Source organism: Diospyros lotus, chromosome 9 (assembly GCF_014633365.1).
Source record: "Diospyros lotus cultivar Yz01 chromosome 9, ASM1463336v1, whole genome shotgun sequence".
NCBI lineage: Eukaryota > Viridiplantae > Streptophyta > Magnoliopsida > Ericales > Ebenaceae > Diospyros > Diospyros lotus.
This window is the reverse complement of record NC_068346.1, coordinates 14364882-14388801: the sequence shown is the minus strand read 5'-3', so window position 1 is coordinate 14388801 and position 23920 is coordinate 14364882. Positions and strand designations below refer to the sequence as shown.

The 23920-nt window shown below is 33.8% G+C and overlaps 2 protein-coding genes across 2 annotated transcripts; both read right to left on the bottom strand.

Moving 5' to 3' along the window:
* Positions 1 to 11554: 11554 nt before the first annotated feature.
* Positions 11555 to 13566, bottom strand: LOC127810122 (protein JINGUBANG-like). The gene is made up of 2 exons (XM_052349394.1): positions 12875 to 13566; positions 11555 to 12466 (listed from the first exon to the last, which is right to left on the bottom strand). The coding sequence occupies exons 1-2, from the start codon at positions 13454 to 13456 to the stop codon at positions 11759 to 11761; spliced, it is 1290 nt and encodes a 429-aa protein (XP_052205354.1). The 5' UTR covers positions 13457 to 13566; the 3' UTR covers positions 11555 to 11758.
* Positions 13567 to 19861: 6295 nt separating this feature from the next.
* LOC127809186 (uncharacterized) lies at positions 19862 to 21450 on the bottom strand. The gene is made up of 2 exons (XM_052347937.1): positions 21267 to 21450; positions 19862 to 20122 (listed from the first exon to the last, which is right to left on the bottom strand). Exons 1-2 carry the CDS (start codon positions 21369 to 21371, stop codon positions 20033 to 20035), a joined length of 195 nt encoding a protein of 64 aa, XP_052203897.1. The 5' UTR covers positions 21372 to 21450; the 3' UTR covers positions 19862 to 20032.
* Positions 21451 to 23920: the final 2470 nt, after the last annotated feature.

Genomic DNA, 23920 nt, shown 5'->3' with positions numbered 1-23920 from the left:
TTCATGAGAGAGGTTCGTCCCTAAATGTTTTGGTATATGTACATTGTATTTTATAAAATGTTGTTTAAATGATACATTAAGTTGTGAAATGTGGCATTGCCATGCGTTTTGTATTGTTCATATGGAATGTCAGCTTGGAATGTTATCTGGATAGTGTGGTCATAATTCTCCAAAGGTGTTGCCGGAATAATATATAGGGGTCTCTTGTGTTGGTGTGCATGCTGGGATAGCCGCCTTGATTTCTATGCCGGGCCGTATGGTCAAGGAAGTTGCACTAGGATGACTAGGTGGTCCATATAGGATTTGAGTTGGGAATTGGGTAGTGGTTCCTAAATGCTTTTGAGTGGGAACGTAATCCCTGACGTAATTGTGATGAGCCGGGTTCTTGCGTTGATATGACTCTCCTAGACCGAGAGTGGTAACGATTATTCCCGAGATGTTGGAGAGATGCATTGACCTTGTCCCTCTTAAGCTAGAACCGTGTCGTGTAAGTGTGGTGGCGTGGCCTTTAGAGAGATTGCTTTTTCCTCGTGGTAGGATTAAGTGTCATGAGGGATTCTCTTAAGCTAGGGTTTTCCGAGCTATGTCGGTTTGTTCATGTCTTACATATATTCATGGAAACGTGTTTTGAACTCTCATTTAGAGGATTCATCGTCTAATATAGACTTTGTCCCTAGAATATTCAAACGTTCCAGGTAAAAACAACAGTGCGAAAGGAAAAATGATTGCCGAGAAGTGACGGCAACTGGTAGATAGTTTATTGTATGTCGCTTTCAGTTATGTTTTACCTTTTGACGACGTCATGTAAAACGTTGGTTCGACTTTATGTTATGAATAAAGTTGTTCTGGTTATGTTCTATTGAGATTTCGATCTAACTTCCGTATTTGAGGTGATTTACCTGTCTTAGTTTATTAACGATTCTAAGTTGATATACTGAGAAGGCGTAACGGGATTTTTGAGGTACAGTTTTTGTGTTGAGTTTCCGTTGGAAGAAAAAAAATATATCCTCAGAATCTTACATTACCTAACGCCCTAGAAAGACAAGGTGTTACAATCCCTATCAATTACCATTCTAGAGTCAACGAGAAATAACTATTGTCAACCAGAATAATCCACTCAATGCCCCAAATTTCAAATAATCCCAAATATTGCCAATATAAAAATCAAATAAACAAAATCTCAAATGGGATCAAACCAAATACCAGATCTAATGCAATGGAACAAGCAGACAAATCTTAATCTGTTGGATAGTCGGATCGGTTAGATCTGGGCCTAAACCGAATCTATCAAGTCTGGGTAGCAACTTGGGAGGGAGGCTTGTTAATGGTGGACAGGGAAAGCCCATCGTTGGAAGGAAGGACAAGGCGGTCAGAAGTGGCGGTAAATGACAGCGAGGCCGATTGATCGGTGGTAGACGGCATTAGCAATGAAGGTCGAACAGAGGCGAACGACCGGCAAGGCCAATCGATGAGGAGGCGAATGACCCGCAAAGATGTGAGAAGAGGCGATGACAGGCAAGTGGCGACGACGATGGTTGGACGACGACGGCATGGCGGAGATCACGTCTGACAATGGCTGCAACGGTGGTCTGATGGTGACAGCAATGGCGTCAGTCGGCGGTCGTGGGGGTTGGGCAACTTGAAAAACTTAGCTAAGGTGATGAAGAACAATTGCAGATCTAACTATTGTGATATGTGATCCAATCAAGCTATGATACCATGTGAATAATCTAAAGCAAACCAAGTTCAATGCATAACTCAAACAAAGAGAAGAAAACAAAACAAAACGAAGCAGAAGAACAATGAGGAAGATGAACAAGGCTACAATGAGCCACACACTAAATTAGGGTTTAGTAATAGAACAATAGAATATTTATATACAACGATAGATAAAAGAGGAAAAGACTAAACTACCATTATGATGAAATAGTAATTACACTAACACATAACCAGTTTAACCTTAGATGATAGCTTCTGATCGAGTGTCATCCCCATAATGTTCTATAAACTCTGGACTAGAGATGGGGATGTTAGAATAATGGTATAGGTATTATATAAAAAGTATTCATATAGTGTACACTAATTCCAATGTTGCCACTCCTAGTGAGCAAAGCCATTTGCATGTATTCATGGGATTAGTCAAGCTAAAGGTTCGGATACCCCATATTACAAAAATATATATATTGACACTCCTAGGCATCTCATCTTTTGACATGAAAAAATAACATTAAAGGAAAACAGAGAGCAGAACGCAATAAAATCTGGTTTCTTCTTCATCTTGCGCTTTCCCCCATTAAAGGGCAGGTTATTGAAGACAGCACATAGTTTCATAAAACAAATGCAAATGGGTATATCTATCTATCTATGCTTAGAAACACAAGTGATAAAGGAGCACGTGCATCAATTGTTGGACAAATAAGAGGCTCAAGGAGAGGATTGATTGCATATATATCTTGATTGTAAAGGACTAACCCAGGTCTTATTTTTAGCCTTAATTTCTCTCTCTCTTTCTCTCTCTCTCTCTCTCTCTCTCTCTCTCTCTCTTTATATATATATATATGTGTGTGTGTGTGTGTGTGTGTGTGTGTGTGTGTATGTATCTGCATTTATGCTGGTTTTAATCGTGTCCAGGTCCACGCTTCCATACTATCTATATATTAAAAATTCAATCAGTACTCCTTATAGAATATTAATACTAAACAGGAGTGATTGCATGCAGATCTTCTCCCTCTTTCTTTCGTTTTTCCTTTTCCATTATCTCAATCTGGATCTGTCCTCTCTCTTTCGTTGAAACGGCTTTATTTTAAGGAGCCTGGCTTCCGCAAGTTGGTAGCTTTTGAAATAGCAAGTGGCTACATAGGAAATTGAACTGCAATTTTATTTATGAATTCATACGATTATATTTTATATGTGTGTGTGTGTGTGTGGTTAACACGGTGATAAATGTCTATAGAATATATATATATATAAGATAATTATTATGCAAATCGCCATCTCAAGGCAAGTTCACAGGACTATGCTCTTAAAAAAGTTTAAACTGTAAATGTAGGAGAAAATACACTAATATTTTACTACCAGCCCTCTGTATGTAGATAGCCTCTTCATCAATCATATTTTAGCCCTTATAATTTTGAACGAAGTACACTATAGTACTATTAACCCCAAAAACAATAAGTAAGACAGCTTGCATTATCATAATCTTAAGGTCCTCATATAGATAGATGTTGTGTTGCCCGATAAGATAGCTTTGAGTTTTATATCTATAGTACTATATTCCAAGTTAATCTAGATGCAAATATCCAATAATCGACTCTCTCTCACTCCTTTGGAAAGTTCCAGATATAATTAAATTATCTGAGATCCGTGATTAACGCTGGTAGTAGAAGGTAACGACTGATATTAGTTAATGTCCAATCATGTGGTCGTGCATGATTTTTTAAATTAGTAAACAGCTCTCCTCAGTAAAATTCAATGTCAATTGCCAAAAACGATAGTTTTGCAGAGAAGCTCGTGACTTGAAATGGTTTTTATCAGCTAATTAATATCTATGTAATGGCCACTAACGACAATTGTTTCTGCATGATTTTCTTTTTTTTTTTTTTTCTTTTAGTAAAGAAATTTTATAGCTAGCAACCAAAACATGGAAGAGCCAGGCCGTTCTGCCATAGGCTCGAGATATATTGAAGAGCCTACGAAAAATGTTTTACTATTTATTGAATATGATCAGAATTGGAAACTAAGTTTAGATTGTGTCCAGCAAAATCCTGGCAGTTAAAACAATGGTGATTCTACTTAAAAGTATATAATATTATATTTGACATGTAATAATGATATATTGGGTTGTTGATGGTTGAAAGTTATTGTCTTTAATAATGATTTATAGTTACAGAAAAACTAAACAAGAAGTACCCAAAAAAGTTTTTTAATGATTAAGACACAAGAAATTTTTAGGATGATAGATTGAAGGGAAACAAAAGATTCAATCTTTTCAAACCTTATAATTTTAATTTTTCTAGGGCCATGTATTCTCCTAGTTTGTGTGCTTAGTAGAGAGGTAAGATGTTCGCGATTGAGGTGATGTTTGTATTATTAGCAATTATTTAAATGTTGTCATTTTTGTAATTATCTAATATTCTGTAACATATTGATATATTGAAATGAACGTCATGATATTAAAAAAAAGTCTTGTGTTTCATCAAATTATGACTCTGCCTAGATATTATTGGAATATTAAAGTGTTCTTTTACTCATATATCTACTTACCCGTCAATGACATATAATTTATATATCCCATCAAATGAAATATAAAACAATGCCTTTAATCCTTAGTCCATGTTATAAATATGTTAAAATGAGTTTTATGCCGACACATATATTATCAATTATCCAAGACAGGATTAATTTGTAGTGATTTGCTTGAGCATTAATGCATGGTTTGTTCATTTATTACTATTACTATTAGGAGACTCTATTTAATACACTTAATTTTTAACATTTAAATATTTTTATTAGTTAGTAAAATATTTTAAAATACGATATATTTATAATTAACTAATAAAAATATTAAAAACAAGTAAATTAAATCCACCTTAACAAATCAAAAACCCTTACTATTACTATTACTATGATAATTATTTTGGCAGATGATCTGCTCATTAAATTGTGCAAATACTCCATGCTAATTAAAATCCCTAACACTTGAGAGTCCAATATCCAACGAGGGATAGCTTCACCACTCTATGTGCTGTGAACTTTAGCACTATGAATTTTCGCTAGCCGGCTACTCTTTCTTCATAATAAGTTGGCAAGCACTATCGCAGTACCCAATAATAATATACAATCCATCTAAATAGCAACTGATCTATTATTGTTCAACAGTTCTTTCCCTTTATACATCGGTTGTAGTCGTCGCTTTCTACAATGTTACTCCATATCAAAATGGAGCCTGTTTATTGTGTTAGTGTGAGCTCATTGATGCTGAAATCAAGAAATGAATATTAGTAGTTAATTAGTTGAATGCAACCGCGCGCATGCAGCATATAAATATGAAAATTTACAATATCTTCTGCAATTTATATAATCCATCCATCCTCAACTTGCCAACATTCTTTTTACCTAAAACAATGGTGTCCAGAGAGGAGAGGATCGACCAACCTAGCTTTTGGTGTTTTATCTTTGTTTTCTTTCACTCATCGTGCCTTCTATTATTACACAATGGCTCACTTTCTTGTATTCTCGCCTCTTTCATTTTGTTCTAGATGTTGCCTGTCAAAGCAATAAGCCAACTTGTAACTTGCCTGGATCCAAACTGTAGATATAAATCCAACGGCGCAAGAAGTAATTAGTGATCTTTTACATATTTGTATGTTCATTTTGATGATATTTCTTTTTACATGAAAATTCTACACAAAAAAAAAAAAAAATCAACATTTTTGGATAATCAAGGAAGTCAATACTTTCACATTGCAATGGCAAATAGAGCATAATTTTATGCAAGAGCCCTTGTTGGCTGGCAGAATTCTTAATTTTTGACTAAATACAGCATAATCTTTTCAGTTTCTATCACAGCTAAGATGATTTATTTGACTAGTTTGAATTTATTTTTTAACTGTAAAAAATAGTCTAAAAGGTATTGTTCCTTCATCTTTTAGTCTGTGAAGTCATTGATGAGCAGTTTAATTGCTGTTTCTGGGGACTTTAAAACATTACTAATTAATTCTTCGATGCAAATATTTTAGGAATCGACATTAAAGCCAATTAACTGTACATTGGCTGCTTGCTCTGAACATATGTAAACGGCGCTTAGGGGGTGTTTTGTCATTGAGGTGAGTGATGGGGTGAGTGAAAAGGTTGAGTCTTGGTTTAAAAATAATTATTTGGTTAAATTTCTCATCTCAACTCATTTGGGTTGGGGTGAGATATTTGAACTCAAGCTATCAAAATAGTGAAATTTGGATGAGTTTTAAAATTTTCTTTTAATATATTCATTTTATCCATTTATGAGAACTAATATAAATTTTAATCTCCTCTATCCCTATACCTTAACAAAATTTCTTTCTTTTCTTTCTTTCATTCATTAAAATAGTCATATTTCATATTAATCACATATTTTGTAATTATCAATTACATAAAATTTTACTAAAATATATTTTTTAAATAATATATTTTCCATAACTAATCATTTTTGTAAAATGCCCATACTTGGTTATATTCTTTTAGTTATTTGGCATCTTAATTCAACTCAACTTGATCAAATTATATAAAAATTTATTAAAATACACTTTATATGTAATAATAAAATTTATATATAATTAGTTTTTACATATTTATATAATTATAATTTTTACGTCACTTTTATTCATTTAACATTTTAACTTAATTCAATTTTTTTTTTTTTTACCAAATATGTTTAGGTAATAAACTCAATGACCCCATCTCATTACACCCACTTTTGTAATACCCGAGAATGATTTGAGGTCATAAATAATATTTGATGAAGGGCATAAATGGACTTTGTGGAAAATAAGACTATAGGTTACACTAACGCAACTTTGGACGATCGAATTAGTCAGAGGGAATACCCTGGACCCTAGATAGCCAACGAAAATGGTATAGTATCGACAAGTAATACGAGTTATGATTTTAGGCATCAAAAGAAGTTGGATCGGGAACGGTTCCCGGTACAGCTAAAAAAAAGGCAATTGTGATTTAGGCTGAAATACCGAATTATCGTACGGGGCATCCGGGAAGTCAATGGAACCCCAAGGAAGTTCATATTTGGCATATAGAGTAACCTTTCAGTAGTTTTTGGAAGAAACAAAAGGGTTTGTAGCTAAAACGAAGATTCGGGCCTAAGTGCAGTTTTTTCGAAATTGACGGAGGGAGATCGAAACGATATTTTTTCGGAATTTTAAAGAGAGTGTTTTGGGATATTTCAAAGGGTTATAAAGGTCTTTAAAGAGAAGTTCAGTTTTTGAGCCGGGGGCAAAATCGTAATTTTTGAGGTTGGGGGTAAAAGTGTAATTTACCGAAAAATTAGGGGCATTAGCGCAATTAGTCCATTTTTCAGGGACTAAAATGCAATTAAAAATTATCCCGGGGACCATGTTGAAAAGGGTCTAAGTGCAATTATCCAAAAGTTCGGGCCAAAGTGTAATTCTTGAAATCTTTTTACTATGGGCATTTGGGAGATTCAGGAAAAAAGCTTCATAAATGACTTTAGAGATAAGGATGAAGTCTCATGATGACGTTAGAGATAAGATGAAGGCTCATGATGACTTTGAGGATAAGATTTGTATAAGATTTGATTGAATAAGAAAAGATTTGATTTGGATAGCAATGATTGCAGAGAATCTTAGAAGATTTTGGAATGATTACAAAAGATATTAGAAGATTTGGAATGATTATAGAAGATTTACAATGATTGCAGAGAATCTTAGAAGATTTTGGAATGATTACAAAAGATATTAGAAGATTTTGAATGATTATAGAAGATTTACAATGATTGCAGAGAATCTTAGAAGATTTTGGAATGATTTGCAAAAGATATCAGAAGATTTGGAATGATTATAGAAAATATTAGAAGATTTGGAATGATTGGAAAAGATTTTGAAAGATTTGAAATGATTGCAGAATATATATTTCTTGGTGGCTAAGTTTCCTAAACATATAAATAGGGGCTCAAGGCTAAGGATTCTCTCATTCGAAGTTGTGATACATTTGTGCTAGACGAGAGTGCTTCGGGTTTAGTGGATAGAGGGTTTTTAAAGCATACGCGAGGCATCACACGCGTAGAGCACTTAGGCAGCGCGTGAGGACCTATAAGGAGGTGGTTTGGTTAAAAGACTTGAGGAGTTGCACGAAAATTGAGGTTGGGCACAAGATTCGAGGTGTTCTGAGTTTCGTTCAAGGTGAGTTGTTCGCTACCAAAATTTGGCTTTCTTGTGAGTGGTTCTCCTCCAAAACTTGATTTATTGTGCTTGTTCTATCTGAACATATGGTGATTTCATGCAAAATGATTTTGTGCATTAAAATGGTAACCGGTGACGGTTGGATTTATGAAGGAGGTTTGTCCCTAAACGTTTTGAACTGTGCATTGCATTTTATAAATGTTGTTTATACGATGCATTGAATTGTGAATTGTGGCATTGTCTTGAGTTTTATGTGTACGTATGGAATGTCAGCCTCGGATGTTGTCTGGATAGTGTAGCCATAATTCTCCAAGGGCGTGACGGAATAATAGGGGTATCTGATGCTGGTGTGCATGTCAGGATAGCCGCCTTGGTTTCCGTGCCAGACCGTTTGGTCAGGGAAGTTGCACTAGGACGACTAGGTGGTCCATACTGTGTTGTTCATGTGGGATGTCAGCCTAGGATGTTGTCTGGATAGTGTAGCCGTAATTCTCCAAGGGCGTGACGGAATAATAGGGGTATCTGATGCTAGGTGTGCATGTCAGGATAGCCGCCTTGATTTCCGTGCCAGGCCGTTTGGCCAGGGAAGTTGCACTAGGACGACTAGGTGGTCCATGTGAAATTTTGGAGTTGGGATTGTATGGTGGTTCCTGGATGCTTAAGGTGGGAACGTATTCTGGTGAGATGCGTTGGCAGCCCCATTTAAGCTAGAATCGCGTCGCGTCGTCGTGTCGTCGAGTCGGTGTGGTGGCATAGCTTTTAGAGAGATTGCTCTTTCCCCATGGTAGGGTTAAGCGCGTGGGAATTCTCTTGAGCTAGGGCTTACCGGGTATATTGGTTTATTTCATGTCTTGCATTATTCATGAAAAATGTGTTTTGAACTCTCACTTAGATGATTCATCATCTAATTTGGACTTTGTCCCTAGAATATTCAAACGTTCCAGGTGAAGGCAGCGGTGCAAAAGGGAAAGGAATCGTCGAGGAGTGACGGCGATTAGCGGATAGTTTACATTATGTCTTTTCTGTTATGTTATTTACTTTTGAAAACGTCATGTAAACGTTGGTGCAACTTTATATATAAATAAAGTGGTTTTGGTTATGACATGTTGAGGTTTCGATCTAGCTTCCGCATTTGTGTTGGTGAACCTGTCTTGGTTTATTAATGGTTCATAGTTGATATACTGAGAAGGTGTAACGGGATCTTCGGGGAATGGTTTTTGTGTTGGATTTTTGTTTGAAAAAAATTTATCCCCGGAATCTTACGTTACGTTAACGCTCCCGAGAATTGGGGTGTTACAATTTTTAACTCACATCACCCCCAAAATAGCTATGTTATGTTATCCACGTGATGCGGGCTTGCAAGAGTGGGTGTGTGGGTCCCACCCCCACTCCCATGGGAACACGTCCCCCTCTCAATTTGCCCGCATTAAGTAAATGTTATATTATTTAACACGAACAACATAATAACACGTCGATTCAAAAGCAAATCAACATCTTAAGAAGAGCCTGACTAAGTAAGAATAAGTAACCCTCTCTTTTATCATCAATTATGACAAGTCATTGTGGAATTGGAAGAGATGGAGAGCAGTTGGCCGATTTGTTGCATAAGCTGTGGCTGCAACTGCTGATTAAAATTACATTATCTTCCTCACCTGGCCCAACATTCTTATTATAAATATATATAAATTTTCATTTTCTTTCCTTTTCAAGGGGAACTACTTGCCAAGTTGCTTCCAAAAAGTGTTCTCCTCCTGTCTCAGATAAGGGTGGAGGACCTCAGAGTTTGTGCCTTTTCCAAGTTCTATCCTCCTTGCTGTCTTCTCACACCTTATCTGTGTAATAATATTCATTCTGCTTTTGTTTTTTTCTTTCAAAAGAAACAAACCAACTCATCATCAGTCATCACTAGCCCCGGTTCATGCTTTTGGAATATAATTTTCCTACACATGAATCACAAAGCTGTTGCCTGTTGGAAAGCTTTCCCTCATGCTCATGAGACTTAATTAAAGAGGCCGGATATCAAGGTTTAGGTGGTTCTCTTTCAGATATAGCTGGATTAAATAATATAAATTAATTCAATCACTGCTTTGCTAGTTTGCCCTTGTCATTTAGACGAAGGGAAAGTGTGCCCGCCATTGCTTTCGCTTGAATGATAAATTCAAAGGGATATCTGTAATCCTGGCTTAATATACGATGAACAATATTTGTCTGTACGTTGATTATTACAAAATTTACACTGGCGCAAGATATGGTTTAATTAGAATATTTAACTTAAACTGAAAAGCGGATTAATTACGAGCCAATCTGAGGGGATAGATATAGATAAAGCTTTTCTTTGTCTTCATGCCCTTGGGTCTTATGTATTTATATCATTGATTTTTAGAACTTTCAAAAGCAAAAGAAAGGAACAACTATATATGGTAATTAATTATCTGTTGATCTTTGTTTCTGATTGGGTTGACATTAATTAATCAATATTAAACTCTTAATAGGAGTACAAGTTAAAAGGAATGGCAGTAAATTAATGATATTAACTAATAGCAGGTTATAGTTTCAGTCTAGTAATTGTGTCTTCAAAAAGGGACAAGTTAGGGGCTCATTCGCCACCTATTTTAATTTTATAGATAATTTGGTTGCCGGCCGGATTCGATGTTTTCGTCCATGATTCCTTTCTTTAATTTCTTTCTTTTTTCGAGTCGTCTTGGAATTGACTATCGAGCACATGGCCCGATCGATAACTCCAGCTGAAACAGCGACCCAGTTTACCACTGGCATTGTGCAAGTTGTATCTGATCACACAAGACCTAATTAATTTGTAAAAGGGGACTCAATCTATCCTCAGGGTGCTGACTTATGTGGCATTAAATTTTAAGTGCCAATTGGGGATAGATAGTTCTTGTGTTCGAATTTCATGTGACCAATTTTTCTTTGAGTTTAGGGTTCAGTTGATTATTTGTCACAAGATTATTCTGAATGTAGAGGTAAAAGACTAATGATATTGTCACCCTTAATAAGAAAATATTCATTCAAAACTAAGTTTGGTTTAAAGGTAATAAAAGTTAATAATGTTGCCACTAGCTACTAACTTTACCGAGCCAACAAGGAGACTTGGCATACCCTTTCAGCATACAAATGTCTCTAGAAATTTGTTCTTTTTAACTCTTTTTGTATTAAGATAGTGTTTGTTAATTAATATATAGATCGAAAAAAGTGAGATATAGAAAGTATTACGAACAAAAGTACTTTCTATTGTATTTATTAAATTTATCTTAAAAAAAATTATGTGACTTCTTATTTTAAATTCTTCAAATAAATTTATCTCTCCCTCTTTAGATATATTATTTTAGACCTTATGGATAAAATATTTTAATACAATCTTATCTTACTTATTTTAACAAATGTTATTTAAAAAGAGAAGACACGCCCTTTCAACAAAGGTTGGTTGTAAAATTAGAAAGTAGATGAAAAAAATGTTGATAGAATAGTATATCTTTTTTTTCCATAAGATAAGATTACACGAGATCTATTGGAGGAGTCATTGAGGCTTACACAAGAATTAAATTAGATATTTAAGATTTACCAACATTATTTATCATTAACTACTACAAAGCAACACTACTATACCATCAACAAAGGCTTTCTAAGTAAATTTGAATCACAAAAATCCAGTGGCTATATATATTAAGTTCAGAAAAAAGAACACAATAATTAGTATAAATCTGTAACCAAAAAACAAATCTGTGAGGCTTCTTCTCTTCTTTGTTCATGCTTCCAACGAAAAAAAAAAAGAAGATATATGTGTGTATAAATATAATACAAAATTTTGCTCTTAATTTGTTCTTGGTTCATTAATCCAATTGTAGACTAGAACATAATGGGCTATTGAGATTCGAAAGAACGATCTGCCACGCTTTAATCTCGCCATCAAAGCTTCCACTGAACACCTTCAAACCTTCACGGGCGGATTCACCAATCGCCGCTAAGGACTTCACTGGGTTTTCGTGTCCGTCTAGAACACTCAAACAACTATACCGTCCGTCAAGGCTTCGCTGCCAAATCCTGACCGTCCGGTCCGCCGACCCACTGAATAACAAGTCGGAGACGTTGATTAAGCAGAGTATAGCCTTGGAGTGGCCCCTCAGGGCGCCGGCGACTGCCATGTAAGCCGCACTGTCCTCTCTCTCCCACACCAGTATGGACCGATCGCAAGCACCGGAAAACAAAATAGATCCGTCGTTGTTTAGCGCCAGAGCATTAACGGCGGATTTATGCTTCTCCAACGTAGCTATCAACCCGTGCTTTCCGTCGCTGTTTAGTCCCCAGATTTTAATCCGACGATCTGCCGAGCCTGTGTAGATTGTCCCGTCGGCCGACACAACAACCGCATTTATCGCATCGTCATGAGCTTTTAGCGACTGTGTACAATGAAAGTCGGACACTTTCCAGATCTTCAAGCTCTTGTCCCATGAAATTGAACAAACCAAATTGTCATTCACGGCGAGCCCAGAAACAGTGTCTTGGTGTTCGATCCAAAGCTGTTTTTTGTGTCGTCTTACCTGTAAAGGTAATTCTTATACCCCTCGTTGGCATAAAATCACACAAATCATGCACAAAAACTAAACCAAAATAGAATATGAAAATTTAACATGGTTTGATGTTGATGCTATTTGGCATCTCATACAAGAAAATAATCCATAAAATTCATAATTTTATACCTTAAAAACTACAAACACTTCCTACTAACTAAACAGTTTTTACATGGGCAAAATTGAAAATCGTCTGTGTCTTGAAACAACTCAATCAGGGTGTCTATATATTTGACTACAAGTCTAATGGAATCATTTCCCCTATTTACAATTAAATTGGATTTTATTTAAAAGGTTTATATCGATCAAATATAAATTTAAGGAGTTAATTAATGTAGAAATTTAAAAAAATAATAATAAGGAGTTATGTTACATTACCTGAACATAGTTCTTCGGAAAAATAAAGCGTCGGAGAATGTCGGCCGCCGTGGGAAGAGTAGCGACGAGTTTGTGCCTTTTAGCAGCTGTTTTTTCCCAGACCCGGATTTTACAGTCCTGATGCGCAGTGAATACTCTTCCTTTACAGAAACTGATCGACTTGACGGACCCAGAAGAAGAATCCTTGCCGTTAAACGAATCGAGCAACGTATAGTTGTTTGTATCGAAGACGTTGATTTCGTTGCCGGAGGCCGCATAAAGGAGGAGGTTGTGGACGGCGAGACAGCCGACCGGGAGAGGGCGGGGCTTGAGGGCGGCGAGGCGGCGGTGGATTGCTGAGGTGAAGGTTTCGGGCGAGACTTTTTGGAGGGAAGGGACGGAAGGGAGTGTTTGGAGGGAGAGGTTGCTTTGTAGGCTGCTGTAGCTGGTGTCTCCCGAGCTGGGCGGGAAATCTGAGCCGCTGCTCGTATCGGAAAAGAGGTGTTTCGGCGGCGGAGTTCCCAGTGGTGGTGGGGTGGCTGTGTCGGCTGTAGAGACGCAGATGGTGGCGGAGCACGTTGACAGCCACGACGGGACCTTCATTTCCCGGCCCGGCAAGTAAGGAGAATATGAAACTTATGTCCAGACGGCAGAAGTTTCGATGCCAGAGGGAGAGAGATAGAGGCGCTTTGAGGTTACAAGAGGACGAGAAAGAGAATATAGTGACTAGCTAGCAATGAGAAAATGATTTTTTTTTTTTTAATGTTCATATAAAATTATAATAATGCTTGTATAAATTATGATTGTAAATTACTTTTTTATATTCTTTTTATTTTTAAATTACAATTACAAGTTAATTTGTACGATAACTTGTCTTTCTTACAAATAATCTTTTTGAGAGAAAATATATTATCTATAGATATTAATTAAAAAATAAAATTAAATATACATATATTAATTATAGAGATGATTTGTTATCCGTGTCCGACTCAAACATATAAGAGTGAGGGAGGAAGATTCAGGCCCCCCTTTGAGTTTATCTATATCGAGCAAACGTTATCTTATCTAATACGAAAAGAATTCATATCCCTTTTTAATTTATCTGTATTGAGAAAAAATTATTTTATTCAATACAAATAATATGATATTTCAACGTACTAATTAAGCATCACTCATTTCATCATTTTAGGTGAAAAATTAGGGATATGGCCTCATTTAACTGGGTGAAGAAGGATAATCACCCTTTTCAAATAAAATAATAATATGAACAAAGTTCAGTCCGATCCCAAACTCTTTAGATTTTCTTGTGAAAACAGCATCGTCAAAATTATATATCATTAAGATATAATTATATATTATGGTTATTCTAATTTTATTAGCTTCATTTCTGGACATCCTCGTTTTAGAGCGAAGCCACGTGGGCATAATAAGATTCAAGTAGTGGTTGTTCTTCCCCAAAAAAATCTATAAATTAAATAATTAAAAAGTTTCATTAGCATATCATATGTGTTCAATTATAATATTATTCTATTATTTTTGCACACCATATACACACTATGGTAAATGTCACCTTGGAAAAGTCACCTCATTGTTAAACGCGCAAGTAAAGGTGTTTAAATTTTAATTTAGATTACAAAATTAGATTACAGATCGAAAAATCTGATGTGATTTAAGATTGTATAACTCCAGTTTGAAAAAATTAATTTTTTTTTTTTTAAGTAACGTCCCATCACAAGTACTCTCACATATTGTTATGAATATTTCTCGCATTACTTTTTATAGGCTAGACATGACCGAACAGACCGGCTCAATCGCTCAAAACCCAATAGGCTCAAGGTCAAATTCACTAGAGTAAAATCATACCTCGCTAAAACACAATCTCAAACCACGAAATCAAGAGCTCCCAGCGATACTTCCAACTCGCTTGCATAACCCTTCAACTCGCATAACAACAAAATCACAGAATAATCGAAGGCTGGGACCCATCAAATTTATCTAAAGCAAACCAAATTCCCAATAACACGAAGCCCCACTCCCATTTTTATAGGATTGATGAGAACCCTTTGTCCCTCTTGTTATTATTCTTCCATTTCACGAATTTTATATAATGGTAAACACCCCTCACTATAAATAGAAAGCCAAAATATCATTGGAGGGGGAGAGAAGAAATACAATACTATTACTCTGTCAGAATAACCAGAGAACAGTCATGGAGTAGGTATCGTTCTGACTGAACCACGTAAAAACTCACATGCGTATTATCTTATTTGTCATTTTGTCTTTGCATTTGTTCCTCCTCTTGACATTTATGTGCTAATTTTCTCACAGTGGACTTACGAATCACGGTCAACTAATTCTGAACGTCGACACCTACTAACTCCAGAATACGATGAAGGAGTTAAATCGAGATATTTGATGGTCCTAAGTTTTGATAACAAAATAACACTCTGATAATGACGGAGCAGACTCGTTAGGACTATCAGATTATGCCTTAAAAATTTGATTTAGTTCTTGCCTTAAACTGAAAATTGAATTCATCACTGTATACATCTAGCATTACTACTCAATGATATATACTGTTATATCTATACAAATGCAGTACATAAAAATGCAGCAATATGTATAAATATAACAATATGTATTGTTGTACATTGTAAAAATAATATGTTGCAATAGCATATAGTATTGTATTTGCATACATCATACAACAATACAGCATGTTGTATATACATATAGATTTAGTAGGGCTTGGTTTGGTCCTATCTAAAACCGCTATCACTCGGTTCGGTCTTCCTCCGTCTAAAACTTTTATCAATTCCAATTTTGATCCACTTTAAATTAGGGTCAATCCAGTCTAGTCTTGAACACCCTTAAATTAGGAACAACTTGACAATTTAAGTGCTACATTTAATTAATCTAATAAATATTAAATATTAAAAATAAAAAATTAACTACTAAATATTAAAATTTACTACAACATAACTAAAATTTACTAAACCCTAACTAGACAATGCATTTCTCAAATTTTTTTTTATAAAGTAATGATTGTTAACCAAGATATATAAATTGAAAAAGGTAAGGTAGGAAAGGCATTTCAAATTTCTTATTTTCAATGTATTTGTTAAATTTATTTAATAAATTTAAAAAAATCATGTAAATTTGAATCTAGTATTTTCTAAATATACTTATCTCTTTCCCTCTCCATAAGCATATGTTGAATTTTACAGATAAAAAAAAAAATGGCACATATATTCTCTAATATATATATTTCAAAAAATTTAATAAATAATTTAATAAAAAAATTAAAATATTTTTCAACCTTATTTTAATCATTCCATATCTTGATCCTGAAAACATTCTAATTTTATACAAGTTTACCTTACTCATTTTATCGAACACTACCTCAAAAAATATGTTATAAAAAATTCCTAGATTTTTTAGTACTTCTCTAAAAACAATATAATGAACTAAACACAATTAATTCTTAAATTGTGACAAATAGTAGTCAATTATTCTTTTTATATACTAGCGTTAAACCCGTGCAATGTACGAAATGTGTAATTAAAATAGATTTAAAAATTTAAAATAAAAAATTAAATTCATTATTTTAAATAATAGCATAATCGATAAATATAATTTTTTTCAATATGCTAATAAAGAACACCTTTAATTCAATGTGCCGCCATTTAACATGCTAAAAAATAATTAACATATTAAGTAAGTTGTCACATTTTCTCGCTCGTCCTTCCACAAGATTCTTGGCATTTAGCATTGTTTTTGCCAATGACCTCTTCAATTATATCTTTAATAAAATTAAAAAAAAAAATATTAGTTATAAAGGCATAAATAATTTCATAATTAACTTTATACTTACCAAATAATTCCTATTCGTCAAGTTCAACTACACTCAAAATATTAACAAATGACTTAAAGATAAAATTTTGTATTAGAAAATTTTCATCCATAGCATCTACAACAGTAGTATTTAATATTAAATTTAACTTATACTTGTGACTTGTAGTCTTATATTTTATTTTGTTATATATAAGTATAAAATTAGACATAAAATATAATAGTCATTAACAAATCAATATTTTGAAAAACCAAACCAACTAATGCTTGATTGTTACGTGAATCCTTCCACCTTATAAATTTGATGGCAAAATCTATATAAATAATTAACAATAAATTTATAAGAAAAAAAAACATATCCATCCATGAAAATCATATCAATGACAATGTTATAAGTTTTTGACTTATCTTCAAAGCATGAAATCTCTCAAAGTCTCACGACTTAAACCTTTAACGTTCATATTTTAAAAAATTACTTTAAAAATATTTTTACTAAATTGCACAACATTATATAAAATGAAAAATATTTACATAAATTTCTTATTTATACACAAAAAGCTATTACATTGAAACAACAAATCATTAAATATTTACATTAAATTAAATGTAGTGATTAATTAATTATTAAAGTAAAATCATTTATTATATTATATATAAAGAAAAGATAAGATTTTATACAAATAAACGATTTTTTGTGACTTAATTAATAATTTAAGTTATCTATTCATATTTCTCAAAAATAATATTTATTTTTGATTAATTAAAAGATTAATTAATGAAAAGATATAACAGAAAATATTTATCTTTAATTAATTAATAGCATTAAAAAACCCATGCAAATTTAATGTAAATTTTAGAAGCAAGTTTTTGACGAGAAACTGTGAGCATAAACTTTGCTATTTTAATATATATTAAGATACGCTAAAATAACTCTAAAATCTTAATATGTCACATACTAATTTGCATTACCCTTTAGATAAGGATGTAATTAATTTTTTGCAACTATGGTATGGCAAATCCTATGCTATCAGCCTACTCAAAAAATCTTAAATCTGTGAATTAATATTTTTGATTGAAGATTTGTAATATCATAAATAATATCAGAACCAACTTAAAACTATTGTTAAGTCTACAAGATAGATATTGTTGGATTTATTTAAGCAGAGAAATTGAACAGCCATGAAGCAAGCAATGGCGAAAGGATACAGACAAAAGATGGAGTTCCAGCAGACATAAGCAAGTAATAACAGTAAGATCAAAACAGAAGATTCATTCTCAACAGAACACATGAAGAAAGCAAGAGGATGTCCGTAGCTTTAATCGAAGATGAACAATGTGTTTACCGTTTTAGGTTATTTTTGTCTTAATCTGTAATCCAATTGAAAATGTCAAGTGGGGGGAATATGGCAAGAGGGGTAGCAAACTCGCTGCACATAATAAAAACTCGTCCTTGCAGTGTAGTGCATCATTGAGTTCTTGGCAAATAGATTTTGGTTTTTATATAAATTCAAAGACAAGTTAATCATTATCAAGCCTAAAATTTTAGTTCAATATCGATTCAATCACAAATCAACATACCCCAATTAAAGTCGGGTGATTAAATTCAATTTTCATTTCAAAATCTAGACGATCATATCACAATTTTATAATCCAAAACCCGTGACACATCGAAGCATTAGAATTTATAAAACTCGTTTTGAGATAAATCTTGAAAAAGAACAGCAAGCACAAGCAAAACCAAGGATCACTCAAGCATATGTCAATAAATTGTCGCGTTGTAATATTACTTATATAACTTGGGTTGAATTGGGTTCATAAACTTGGAAGTCTAACCCTAACCCCAAGTCCAGAAACTAAAACCGGGATCAAACCACATTAAAAAGGGGGGAAGAAGAAGAAGAAGGAAAAGCAAACTGACTCGATTATATTGGCTTGAATCAATTCCCAAGCCCATCTGGACCCATAAGCAGCCCTGTCCTGTCACGCCAATTAACTCCCAGAACCACTTTCAGGCCATGATTTGAAGTTTTTCCTTTGCCTAAAATTCAAGAAAAGGAGCTAAGCTAACCTCGAGACATAAATCTAGCATCAAAAAGTTAAAATACCAAAATGATTGCCGAATGGCAAGCCAAAATTCATGTTACCAACTCTACATAATCAAATTAAAGCTTGATATATTGTTGTTAGTACGTGCAAACACATTTTACATACTAAATGGTTAAGTAGAGCACCCATCCGCCGGGGGGAGGGATTTGGGGGTCTTAAACCATATCCCTCCTTATGATTACCCAAAATCTCTACAACAGTTCAGTGATAACTCAAGGCCCCACAAGAACCAATTATAAATTATACAAAAAGGATAGAAATCTTAGTCTTCGATCTAATAGAATGTTTTCCACATCCTTGAGAGGTCCTACAACACATTTCTTATCTTTCTTTTTCCTCAACCAGGTAATGCCAAAGAAAACAACTAGATGAAATTAGCAACTTACGGTCTGGAAAATGACTTGTCTACCATACTCCCAACTGAGGCATGGTGATCCAGAGGAACAAAAAACTGAACATTCCCAATTCAGAAAAGAAATACAAAGAAGATGGTGTAATTTTTAGTACACGCAAAATGAACATGTTGAAGATCAAGAAAAGGCCAATGTAACATACTCCCAACAATAGTTAGACAGTCATACAACTAAGAAAGTACAAGGAAACAAAGTGGCTTGGCAATTCATGCCTGAAGGGGTCAAGGAAGGGTCATAAGCTCATTCTATTTTGCAAATCCAAGCTCATTCCACAGCTTTAAATCAATGAAACCAACTAGCGATTAAATGTGTTCATATGTCTATCCTTTTTTTTTTTTTTTACACTAAAGCTCACACGTCCATCCTAACAAATAAAAGAGTTAATGAATTTCCAAAAATAATCTAGGTATGTAAAACTGACATCAGATTTAGCAAGTTCAAAGTAAAGCTTTCAGTTTCAGTTTATAATTGATGCTATTAACTACACCTATTAACCCTACAATTAGTGGATGCCCCTGCATGCCTCCGTGCATAAATAGGTGCACACACGCACGCAGACAGAGATCAACCAAGATGCATAAGTTGTATTTTAGACACAAAGGCATGTCCCATTTGCCGTCTCCAGAGAAAAGTAACGTAGAAAGGAAGAACAATGCAGATTTTTGCCCGTGATATTACAAATTCATCAGTTTAATACACAGGTCATATGTTATGAAAACTCTGTCAACTTGACAAAAACAATGCAAGAAGAAACAGCAATGATAATGAAAGTTCACAGGAAAATGCTACTCGCATTGTGACATGAATTTTATGCTAGAGAATCTTCTTGCTTTGCTTGTTGCTGCAACAGTTCTCCTCTAACCCTCCGTATCTCGGCCTCTCTTTCCATTCTTTCTTGCTGCAAACATTCAAAATAAGAAACCACTCACCACTCTTGCAACACTTGTCCTTGCATCCTTAAAATGTTCATTGTATATTTCAGAAGTTAACAGGCCAAAAGTGTGAGATTATTGATTCTTCAGTAATAAATAGCATCAAGGTTAAATAAAAAGTAGAAAGAAAAAAACATAAAGTAAAATCATTTTACCAATTGATAACAGAATTCCACTGCTAAGTCAGCTCAAAAGGAGCACATGGCTCAATTTCATGCATGATAGTTCTTAACACCGCAAAATACTATGCAGACATCCGACTCACTATATTAATGCCAATTTTTGGACTAGGCTTCCTCCAAGGGAAAGTATAATAAAAAGAAAAAACAAAAACTTACATGTGACTTTTTAATGGAAATTACACCAAATGATGATTTGCTTAGAAATATCCACTCATTTTCTAAGTCAACTAAAAAGATAAATGAACTGACATTGAATTTGCTTCAAAATTGCTATCCTTTTCCATCAATCAGATCCAAGTTCAAAACATAGCCAATTATGTATGCTCTTTTCATGGATAATGAAACTTAAAGTGAAGTCTCTTTTGACAAACATCTAGTTGTTTCGTCTATCTTTCTAGACACAACCAGAAAAAGCAAATAGATTTGGCCTTGGAAGTTTGAAACTTGTTGAAAAAAATAAGGAAAGGAAAAATGAAGAGAAAAAATGTAATTTCCCTTTGGCTTATGGAGAGAGAGTAAGAGAGATCCCCATGTTAGGAATCAAGGAATCAAGATGGAAAGAGGGCAAAATTTTCTTCCAAACCGTGCTTCTTTATTTTCCTTTTTTTTTTTTTTTGCTTTGCCGTCCTTGTTCCTTCCAAGTATCCCAGCTCCAAACATAGACCACAATATTCCAATGGTGGAGATCTCTCTCAACACATATCTAAACCAAAGTGAATCAGAATTTGGAGAACCATTGAGCAATCGCTTTTCGGGGCGTCCAGTCGTCAAACGTCAATAGAAGCAATCAGATCGATCATCCGTGAAATCAAAATGAACCAATCAGCCGAACACTACAATCTAAATCTGATTTGCATCATCATTAACAGTGCATTTATGGATAATAATAGAGAGAGAGAGAGAGAGAGAGAGAGAGAGAGAGAGAGACCTTTTCATCCTGGCGAAGAGCAATCCAGACATGGAGCTTGTCCATGGACTGCCAGAAGAGGAAAGCGCCCAGCGACATAGCGAAGAAAGTTGACACTTTCACCATCTTCCCTCCTCTCCTTCAGAAAAGCTCTCGACTCTGCCCTAAATTCCCAACCGTGAACAGACCACTTCACATATCGATCGATCTTCGATCCCCTGAATCGAATAAAGAGGGGCTGAGGGGGTCAGAACGACGACGTTTTGCGTGAGTTCCCTACTTAGAATCATTGTGTGTAATAATTTTTTGCTATTTTCAGGTTGTTTTAAATTTCACTTACTTTTTTTATATTCATAAATTAATAAAAAAATTTAAAAATTTAACAATACTTCTTTTTAAGTTATTAACTATTTTTAAAAAATTAAAAATATCTTTTTCTATGTGTAAAAAATACTTATAATTTTAAAAAATAAACAATTTTTATTATATAAACGTGTTTATAATTTTTAAAAGGTAGTTAATAATTTATGAAAAAAAATTAATTAATAATATTTTTTAAGAAATTAACAATACTTTTTTTAAATTATTAACTATTTTTTAAAAATTAAAAATAATTTTACTATGTGTAAAACATATTTATAATTTTTTTAAAAACCTTTTTTATTATGCAAAAGTATTTATAATTTTTAAAAAGTAATTGGTAATTTGTGAAGAAATGTTGTTAATTCTTTGAAAAAGTACTGTTAATTTCGTGAGTGCCAAAACAAGTATTAGCCTAGTATTATCGTTTAATTTTTTTATTAATAATACTATTTGTGCACTAACTTTTAATATTTAATTTTGACACACATAAAATTTTAAGTATGATGTGGGAAAGGAGAAGAAGGTAGCATTAGGCTAACACATAAAAAAGTGGTAGAGGATAATAGTGAAATTATGCAAAGATTAAATACTCACCGGTAAAAAGAGAAAAGGTCACCAACTTATCTGTCACGATCTCGCTCTAAAGAGAGTCTCAATATTTTATACTCCATAAAGAGAAAAGGTCACCAACTTATCTGTCACCATCTCGCTCTAAAGAGAGTCTCAATATTTTATACTCCATTAATTTAACACTTGAATAATGGGGAATTCTAAAAATGAAATGTAGAAATTAAGTTTTCTAGGTGTTACCAAGCAAAATTGAGAGAATGATGGATAAATTGGAAGAAAGAAGAAAATTAAAAAACAAGTTGGAAAAAGAATTAGTTCTTTCAATGGAGACTCACATTACAAGAGCGAGTCTCAAAAATGCATATCTCTAAAGTTTATGAAGAAGATGCAAGATGAATTGCTTGTTGATCTAAGATATTACAATGAGAAAGCAAAGCTAAAAATTTAGATTAGGAAAGGAATAAGACACTTTGATTGAAATAGAAACCATATAGATAAAGAGATTCTAATGGAAGAATCTCAAAAAAATGAGAAATTAGCAACATCAACAAGATTCAGAGAAAGAAAAGTGTTGACATAGAAGTAAGTCTAGAGATGATTGTGATTGAAAAAGACATCATCATTGTCGCAAAGATTGTATTGACAAGGAACTTCAACACCAATGAAGAGAAGCATCCTATCAAGAAGAAAAAAATATTTGAGGAAGGAAAAGTGAGGCATTTAGACATTGTTATTGATCAAGAGCGATTGCATAGGTTGACTAAAACTATGGGAGAAAAGTTTCAAGAGGAATCAAAAGATCTTTGTTCTTATTTTATGATAGTCTTTTTCTAACAATATTTTGAGAGGTCAACTTCCCTTTAGTTTCAATTTTCCTCTTTTGGGTTAGATGATCTAGTAGCTCATATTACTAATTGACAATGAATTATCAAAGGTCAATGAAGGCAGTCTTCTACAAAGGATTTCCTCAAACTTTGAGTGAAAATGCTAAATACTGGTTTAACAATTTGAAATTGGGAAGTATGTCACACTTTAAATAATAAGCCGAGAAGTTTATAGGAAGGTTTGGAGTCATTGGAGGATGAAAAGATTGTATACCAGTTTGCTCTGTGTGAAGCAAGAAAATGGTGAGTCGTTTCGTTCTTATGTTAAATGGGTTTAAAAGACTATGATAGAAGTTAACAATGTGGATGAAAATGTAGCTATAGCTTCCTTGATGGATGGAATTCTAAATTTGAGGCTCCTTCCCAACCTTTTGCAAAAAGCTCCAAAGAGCCTTCTGGAATTGTACTCCAAGATACAAGGATACATAGATGTGAAGGATTAGTTTATGGAGAAGAAAAATAGAGAGAAATCATAAGGAGAGAAAATATGCAAAATCCTTCGTTGAAGTATGAAAAAGAGAATGTTGTAAGGAGATGCCCTGATTTTCAAAAATTTAAACTGATTCAAAGATTTGACAATCAAAGAACATGCGACTTACTTGAGATTCAAATAGTTGAAGAAATGAGAGAATGGAGAAAGAAATCAATGAACCCACAACTCCACTATAAGTTTCATAAAAGAACAAGCCATATCATAGAAAACTACATAGATTTAAATAGGGAAATTCATCAATTGGTAGAGAATGCGATATGCGCTAGAAAATAAACAACCTTATAATTCAGGAGCCTTGAGGTATAACTAGAAGATTACGACATGAAGGATCATCAACTATTGGATTACAAGCCTTATAATCCAAA

Excerpts from the sequence above, each read along its gene's own strand:
- LOC127809186 (XM_052347937.1), bottom strand. The coding sequence starts at position 21,371 with ATGGTGAAAGTGTCAACTTTCTTCGCTATGTCGCTGGGCGCTTTCCTC. Across the intron at positions 20,123-21,266 it reads CTCTTCGCCAGGATGAAAAG|CAAGAAAGAATGGAAAGAGA; the intron begins GTCTCTCTCTCT and ends GAATGTTTGCAG.
- LOC127810122 (XM_052349394.1), bottom strand. The coding sequence starts at position 13,456 with ATGAAGGTCCCGTCGTGGCTGTCAACGTGCTCCGCCACCATCTGCGTC. Across the intron at positions 12,467-12,874 it reads TTCCGAAGAACTATGTTCAG|GTAAGACGACACAAAAAACA; the intron begins GTAATGTAACAT and ends TTACCTTTACAG.